The sequence below is a fragment of the Leucoraja erinacea genome, unplaced genomic scaffold, assembly GCF_028641065.1.
Source record: "Leucoraja erinacea ecotype New England unplaced genomic scaffold, Leri_hhj_1 Leri_264S, whole genome shotgun sequence".
NCBI classification, from domain to species: domain Eukaryota; kingdom Metazoa; phylum Chordata; class Chondrichthyes; order Rajiformes; family Rajidae; genus Leucoraja; species Leucoraja erinaceus.
The window spans coordinates 162,338-170,706 of NW_026576165.1; the positions used below are offsets into that span (position 1 = coordinate 162,338).

General features: G+C 49.8%; 1 protein-coding gene across 3 annotated transcripts; it reads right to left on the minus strand.

The window, feature by feature from the left end:
* Positions 1 to 206: 206 nt before the first annotated feature.
* LOC129693327 (class II histocompatibility antigen, B-L beta chain-like) lies at positions 207 to 6,756 on the minus strand. Of its 3 annotated transcripts, none has more exons than XM_055630174.1 (5): positions 6,212 to 6,756; positions 3,980 to 4,264; positions 3,534 to 3,638; positions 2,223 to 2,321; positions 207 to 307 (listed from the first exon to the last, which is right to left on the minus strand). In XM_055630174.1, exons 1-5 carry the CDS (start codon positions 6,528 to 6,530, stop codon positions 219 to 221), a joined length of 897 nt encoding a protein of 298 aa, XP_055486149.1. In that variant the 5' UTR covers positions 6,531 to 6,756; the 3' UTR covers positions 207 to 218. The 3 variants fall into 3 exon arrangements, with proteins under 3 accessions (XP_055486149.1, XP_055486150.1, XP_055486151.1); XM_055630175.1 differs by having other exon boundaries at positions 2,223 to 2,294; positions 6,212 to 6,742; XM_055630176.1 differs by lacking the exon at positions 2,223 to 2,321 and having other exon boundaries at positions 6,212 to 6,739.
* Between the last annotated feature and the right edge of the window lie 1,613 nt (positions 6,757 to 8,369).

Below are 8,369 nucleotides of genomic sequence, written 5' to 3' on the forward strand. Positions count from 1 at the left end.
GCTTCGTCCGCCTCGAATCGTGGGGCTTGAACGGCAGTTCGCGGGGTCTTTCATCGACCGGTCTTCAACATCCGGAGATCGCCTCGATGGAGCGGTTTGATTTTAAGCCTCGCCGGGCGATGAAAGGCCCCGCGAACTGGCCAATTCAGCCCATAGAAAGCGTCTGATATAAAGTCCGGATCGCAAAACACGGGGATTGTTGGCACGGCGATTCGTTTTTAAACTTCTGACACATTTACAGAGACGGGGCTCGGCAAAGATGTGACGTCTTCACAAAGTTGGGTGTCTTCACGCACTGCACTGACACCTGGGAAGTAAGGAAGAGACGGGATGATGCAGTCACAAACACAAGGCGGCAGCAGTCCAGTATTAGCTGTGTAAACCTCAGCGTTACATTGCCCAGACTCCGTTTGGTAGATTCCTGTCAGTGAAGTGCGCTCTGGTTAACTTTTATGATGCATTATCTTTGGAACGTACTTTTGGAACGAAGACGAGGAGGAATTTATTTTGTCAAAGGATAGAAACATCGAAAATAGGTGCAGGAGTAGGCCCTTCGGCCCTTCGAGCCTGCACCGCCATTTCAATGTGATCATGGCTGATCATCCAACTCAGTATCCCATCCCTGCCTTCTCTCCATACCCCCTGATCCCTATAGCCACAAGGGCCACATCTAGCTCCCTCTTAAATATAGCCAATGAACTGTGGCCTCAACTATCTTCTGTGGCAGAGAGTTCCACAGATTCACCACTCTCTGTGTGAAAAATGTTTTTTCTGATCTCGGTCCTAAAAGATTTTTCCCTTATCCTTAAACTGTGACCCCTTGTTCTGGACTCCCCCAACATCAGGAACAATCTTCCTGCATCTAACCCTTAAGAATTTTGTAAGTTTCTATAATATCCCCCCTCACTCTTCTAAATTCTAGCGAGTACAAGCCGAGTCTATCCAGTCTTTCTTCATATGAAAGTCCTGCCCTCCCAGGAATCTGGTGAACCTTCTCTGTACTCCCTTTATGGCAAGAACATCTTTCCTCAGAATAGGAGACCAAAACTGTACGCAATACTCCAGATGTGGTCTCACCAAAACCCTGTACAACTGCAGTAGAACCTCCCTGCTCCTATACTCAAATCCTCTATGGCAAGAATGTCCTTCCTCAGAGTAGGAGACCAAAACTGTACGCAATACTCCAGGTGTGGTCTCACCAAGACCCTGTACAACTGCAGTAGAACCTCCCTGCTCCCATACTCAAATCCTCTATGGCAAGAATGTCTTTCCTCAGATTAGGAGACCAAAACTGTACGCAATACTCCAGGTGTGGTCTCACCAAGACCCTGTACAACTGTAGTAGAACCTCCCTGCTCCTATACTCAAATCCTCCATGGCAAGAATGTCTTTCCTCAGATTAGGAGACCAAAACTGTACGCAATACTCCAGGTGTGGTCTCACCAAGACCCTGTACAACTGCAGTAGAACCCGCCTGCTCCTACAGGTATACTGAAATCCTTTTGCTATGAATGCTAACATTCCATTAGCTTTGGTTGGCGAATCTGTGGAATTCTTTGCCCCAGACGGCTGTGTTTTATGTTAAATTCTATAGTGTTGCGTTTATGTTATTTGTATGCTGCACGGTAACTCAAATTTCACTGCACGAATTGGTGTATGTCCTTGTTATTGTACTGCCTTGTCACTCGCCTCTGGCTAATGAGGGCGGCACTTATGGGTTAACGGCAGTGTTGCTTCCACAAGGGCCTGTCCCTCTTGGCGATAGTTTTCGGCGACTGCCAGCATCATCGACTGATGCATCGGGTCACCAAATAAAATCGGGGCGTGACGATATACTGACGCGCGGTGTTTCATCGACTGTGACGACGTTTTTTTCGTCGCCGTTCGATTTTGAAATGTTCCAAATCTTTTGGCGACCCTGATATGTCGCCGGAAGTCGCCGAAAAAGATCGGCAAGCGGGGCAGGCCCTTTACAGTGTCCGAGACCCGGGTTCATCCTGACCGTGTCTTTGATAGGCTTTTAGATGGGCAGATGGGAGAGCAGGAAAATAGAGGGATAAGAATCGTGTACATTGTTTAAACCAGCGTCTTGTTCGGCATAGACATTGTGGGCTGAAGGGACCCGTTCTCATGTTATATTGTACCTTGCTCTATGTCTGTTTGTTAAGGACCAGAGGCGATAGTCACGCTTAGCCATTTGCGTTTGACGAGGAGGTGTTTACCTGAAGGCATATCTGGAAGGGTCATGAGTTGGCTCTGGATCGGCCCAAGTTGCGAGTCTCGGCTCTGGTTCACTGGAGAAAGATAATCGCATGTTTCCACTTTGATGGAAGGAACAAGAAGGCAAGTTATTATCTGAATGGTGTCGGGTTAGGAAAAGGGGAAGTACAAGGAGACTCACTCTGGCCATGGAGGAGGCCCAGGACAGAAAGGTCGGATTCAGAATGGGAGGGGGGGATGGGTTGAAGTGCTGAGCCACCGGGAGATCGGGTTAGTTATTGCGAACCGAGCGGAGGTGTTGGGCGAAGCGATCGCCGAGCCTGCGCCTGGTCTCACCGATGTAGAGCAGCCGACACCTAGAGCAGCGGATGCAATAGACGAGGCTGGAGGAGGTGCAGGCGAACCTCTGCCGCACCTGGAACGACTGCTTGGCTCCTTGGATGGAGTCGAGGGGGGGAGGTAAAGCGACAAGTGTAGCGTTTCTTGCGGTTGTAAGGGAAAGTACCAGGGAAGGGGGCGGTGGTTAGGGTGGGAAGGGACGAATGGACCAGGGAGTTGCGGAGGGAGCGGCCTCTACGGAAAGGGGAGGAGATGGGAGCATCTGCAGTTCCTTCTTAAACAATAGATAAGGTAGATAATCGCCATAGAGGGAGTGCAGAGAAGGTTCACCAGACTGATTCCTGGGATGTCAGGACTGTCTTATGAAGAAAGACTGGATAGACTTGGTTTATACTCTCTAGAATTTAGGAGATTGAGAGGGGATCTTATAGAAACTTACAAAATTCTTAAGGGGTTGGACAGGCTAGATGCAGGAAGATTGTTCCCGATGTTAGGGAAGTCCAGGACAAGGGGTCACAGCTTAAGGATAAGGGGGAAATCCTTTAAAAACCGAGATGAGAAGAACTTTTTTCACACAGAGAGTGGTGAATCTCTGGGACTCTCTGCCACAGAGGGTAGTTGAGGCCACAGTTCATTGGCTATATTTAAGAGGGAGTTAGATGTGGCCCTTGTGACTAAAGGGATCAGGGGGTATGGAGAGAAGGCAGGTACAGGATACTGAGTTGGATGATCAGCCATGATCATATCGAATGGCGGTGCAGGCTCAAAGGGCCGAATGGCCTGTACTCCTGCACCTAATTTCTATGTTTCTATAATCAGAACCTTTTTCCTAAGGTATGCAAAGTCACCACATAAATGGTACCGAAGTACAGTATACTTGCATCCATGCAAATTGTGGAATTAGGAAGGGACCGAGACTAGGTTATAAAGAAAACTTTTCCTAGACTGACGAGGATATGTAAAAATGTTCCTACCTTTCCATCTAATGACTCCTCCAGATAGAGCAATCAGAATACCGACTAATCCAGCCATTATTCCAACCACATATCCATAGACTGGTCCGTTTTGATTCTGGTGAACTGGAGAAAAAGAGCTAGAGTCAGAAGATGTTACATTAAACGCAACTCTATCAGAAGGAATATTGTGGGAGATGGGTCTCGACCCGAAAAGTCGCCCATTCCTTCTCTCCAGAGATGCTGCCTGGCGCGCTGAGTTACTCCAGCATTTTGTGACTATGTGGGCAACTCTATCAGACTTCGGTTACCCCCCCCCCCCCCCAACCACGAGATTCCGGCCTGCAAAGTCGGCCGTGGAAGTCAGTCGGTGATGGGAATGGATCTGTTGTTTGTGGCCGGGACCGGCAGGAGAGGAGGGAGCAGGGAAACTTATCAGCCGTAGAAGTCCCGATTCTGATCCTTACCCCAAACTGCAGTCAGGTTGTCAGGCACGCTCGTGTGTGTGATTTGGCAGGAATAGGTGTCGCCGATTCCACTGGGGTCAACACTAAGCTGTAGTCTCATCTGGAACGTCCCGTCAAAGTTGGGCAGAACGTTGCTCCTTAGCACCTCTTGGTCGATGTCTTTGCCGTTCCGCAGCCAGGTGGTGTTGATGTCCATCGGGTAAAACCCATCCACTCTGCAGGTCAGGACCAAGGGATGTCCCTGTGCATTTGGACGCCTTGAGGTGATCGTGATCGCAGGTTTCGCTGAAGTGGACAGGAACAAACACAGAGTGTCAACGTGCTCAACGGCGTCAGGATTTTTAGTCAAGACAAGACAAGACAAGTCACATTTATTTCTATAGAACATTTAAAAAACAACTCTCGTTGGCCAAAGTGCTTTGCATTTGTTATAAGAATAGCACAACAAAACAAACTACATACATAGGTTACACAGAAAAGCTGGAGAAACTCAGCGGGTGCAGCAGCATCTATGGAGCGAAGGAAATAGGCAACGTTTCGGGCCGAAACCCTTCTTCAGACTGATCGGGGGTGGGGGTAGGTGGGGACAAGAAAGGGAAAAGGAGGAGTAGCCAGAAGGCTGGAGGGTGGGAGGAGACAGCAGGGGAGCTGAGGAAGGGGAGGAGACAGCAAGGACTAACAAAATTGGGAGAATTCGATGTTCATGCCCCCGGGGTGCAGACTCCCCAAACGGAATATGAGGTGCTGTTCCTCCAATTTCCGGTGCTGCTCGCTGTGGCCATGGAGGAGACCCAGGACAGAGAGGTCGGAGGCGGAGTGGGAGGGGGAGTTGAAGTGCTGAGCCACCGGGAGGTCAGCTTGGTTATTGCGGACCGAGCGGAGGTGTTCGGCGAAACGATCGCCCAACCTCCGCTTGGTCTCACCGATATAGATCTGCTGACATCTAGAGCAGCGGACGCAATAGATGAGGTTGGAAGAGATGCAGGTAAACCTCTGTCGCACCTGGAACGATTGCTTGGGTCCTTGAACGGAGTCGAGGGGGGAGGTAAAGGGACAAGTGTTGCATCTCTTGCGGTTGCAAGGGAAAGTGCCCGGGGAGGGGGTGGACCGAGAGGGGAAGGGAAGAATTGACAAGGGAGTTATGGAGGGAGCGGTCTTTGCGGAAGGCAGATATGGGGGGAGATGGGAAGATGTGGCGAGTAGTGGGGTCACGTTGGAGGTGGCGAAACTGACGGAGGATTATTTTTTGTATGTGACGGCTGGTGGGGTGAAAGGTGAGGACTAGGGGGACTCGGCCCTTGTTGTGAGTGCGGGGATGGGGAGAGAGAGCAGTGTTGCGGGGTATGGAGGAGACCCTGGTGCAAGCCTCATTTATGGTGGAGGAGGGGAACCCCCGTTCCCTGAATAGTGAGGACATTTCAGATGTCCTGGTGTGGAACGCCTCATCCGTGGAGCAGATGCGGCGTAGACGGAGGAATTGGGAGTAGGGGATGGAGTCCTTACAGGAAGCAGGGTGGGAAGAAGTGTAGTCCAGATAGCCATGGGAGTCAGTGGGTTTATAGTGTATGTCGGTTAGAAGTCTATCACCTGCAATGGAGATAGTGAGGTCAAGGAATGGTAGGGAAGTGTCGGAAATGGTCCAGGTGTATTTCAGTGCCGGATGGAAATTAGTGGTGAAGTGGATGAAGTCAGTCAGTTGTGTAAGGGGAGTCTGCACCCCCGGGGCATGAACATCGAATTCTCCCAATTTTGTTAGTCCTTGCTGTCTCCTCCCCTTCCTCAGCTCCCCTGCTGTCTCCTCCCACCCTCCAGCCTTCTGGCTACTCCTCCGTTTCCCTTTCTTGTCCCCACCTACCCCCACCCCCGATCAGTCTGAAGAAGGGTTTCGGCCCGAAACGTTGCCTATTTCCTTCGCTCCATAGATGCTGCTGCACCCGCTGAGTTTCTCCAGCTTTTCTGTGTAACCTTCGATTCTCCAGCATCTGCAGTTTCCTCTTAAACAAACTACATACATATATACATGTAGCCCTCAGTCAGAGGACATCAGGAAAGGCTTGGGAGTATGGATAAGTCTTTAGTCTTGACTTAAAAGAGTCGATAGAGGGGGCTGTTCGTTCTGATGGGAAAGGGGGATGCTGTTCCACAGTCTAGGGGCTGCAACCGCAAAGGCGCAGTCGATCGCCCCTGAGCTTGTGCCTAGACCGCGTGATGTGAAGCCGTGCAAAACCTTACCCGTCTCAGCTCGGATGGCTCCTTTAACTATGTGCGAGATCATTGGCCAGCGGCGCATGTACCGAACATAGTTTCTGATAACTCTCTCATTTTTCTTCAGCTCCACTGGCTCCCTGTGCGTTTCCGTATAAACTTCAAAATACTCCTCCATGTCTACAAAGCCCTGAATGGCATATGGCTCCGCCAGCCGGTGTTTGGCTACAAACGTGTTCGAGGAGTATTCAAAGCTGATGAACTCTTTGCCGTCGAATGCAAATCGCAGGACCGCCAGGGAGGAATCTTCACCAGCGCAAGAAATGCTCACTTGACCCACGTGCATCCCTGGTGAGCGGAAAATAATCGATGTTACGCACCGCTGGGGTGAAAGTCAAGTCAAGTCAAGTCACATTTATTTCTATAGCACATTTAAAAAACAACTCTCGTTGGCCAAAGTGCTTTACATTTGTTATAAGAATAGCACAACAAAACAGACTACATACATATATACATGTAGCCCTCACTCAGAGGATGTCAGGAAAGGCTTGGGATTATAGATAAGTCTTTAGTCTTGACTTAAAAGAGTAGATGGATGGGGTTGTTCATTCTGATGGGAAACATAGAAACATAGAAATTAGGTGCAGGAGTAGGCCATTCGGCCCTTCGAGCCTGCACCGCCATTCAATATGATCATGGCTGATCATCCAACTCAGTATCCCGTACCTGCCTTCTCTCCATACCCTCTGATCCCCTTAGCCACAAGGGCCACATCTAACTCCCTCTTAAATATAGCCAATGAACTGGCCTCAACTACCCTCTGTGGCAGAGATTTCCAGAGATTCACCACTCTCTGTGTGAAAAAAGTTCTTCTCATCTCGGTTTTAAAGGATTTCCCCCTTATCCTTAAGCTGTGACCCCTTGTCCTGGACTTCCCCAACATCGGGAACAATCTTCCTGCATCTAGCCTGTCAAACCCCTTAAGAATTTTGTAAGTTTCTATAAGATCCCCTCTCAATCTCCTAAATTCTAGAGAGTATAAACCAAGTCTATCCAGTCTTTTTTCATAAGACAGTCCTGACATCCCAGGAATCAGTCTGGTGAACCTTCTCTGCACTCCCTCTATGGCAATAATGTCCTTCCTCAGATTTGGAGACCAAAACTGTACGCAATACTCCAGGTGTGGTCTCACCAAGACCCTGTACAACTGCAGTAGAACCTCCCTGCTCCTATCTCGCTGCATCTCCCCCTTTCCCAATCGGCCACCATTTAGATAATAGTCTGCTTTCCCGGGAAGGGGGATGCTGTTCCACAGTCTAGGGGCTGCAACCGCAAAGGCGCGGTCGATCGCCCCTGAGCTTATGCCTAGATCGTGGGATATTCAGCAACCCCAAGTCGGCCGATCTGAGGGGCCTGGAGGTGGAGTGGTGGGTGAGAAGACTTTTTATGTAGGTGGGGGCAGGGCAAGCCCATTGAGGGCTTTGTAGACATGGAGGAGTATTTTGAAGTTCATACGGAAGTCTCGCTGCCCTGCGGCATTTTGGACCAGTTGCAGGCGGGACAGGGAAGATTGGCTGATGCCAGTGTAGAGGGAGTTGCAGTAATCGAGGCGGGAGGAGATAAATGTGTGGATGATCTTTTCCAGGTCATCAAACTGGAGGAATTGGTTTATTTTAGCTATCGTCCGAAGCTGGAAGAAGCTAGCTTTTACCACGGCATTGACTCGTTTGTCAAATTGTCGAAAGGCACCCATTCACCACATGCCCTCTTCCCCCCTTACCTGCTGCCAAATTCATCCCCCACCCATGCCCTCTTCACCCCCCCCCCCAAACCTCCTCCTCTGCAAATCAGGTCAAGGTCACACTTATATATTGGCCTTACAAGACAAGATGTGCTGCAGGGAAAGAAAATTGGCAATGGCTCGGCGGGGTTGTGGCAAAACGAAACAGCAGACACACACAACAGCCCCCCCCCAACAGAACTAACCGTCCCCGCGGAACGTTTTTTAGCGATATTTTTAGCAGAAATTGTTACGCAGAGAATAGATAATTCGCTCCCCCCCGAGCCCCGTATTTATAGAAGGATCCCCACTCCCATTCCCTATCGGTTTGATAACAGGATGAAGCAGGTGTAACAGGAGACCCACAGAGTGAGAAAAAAGGTAACAAAAAGTGATGGAGAAATC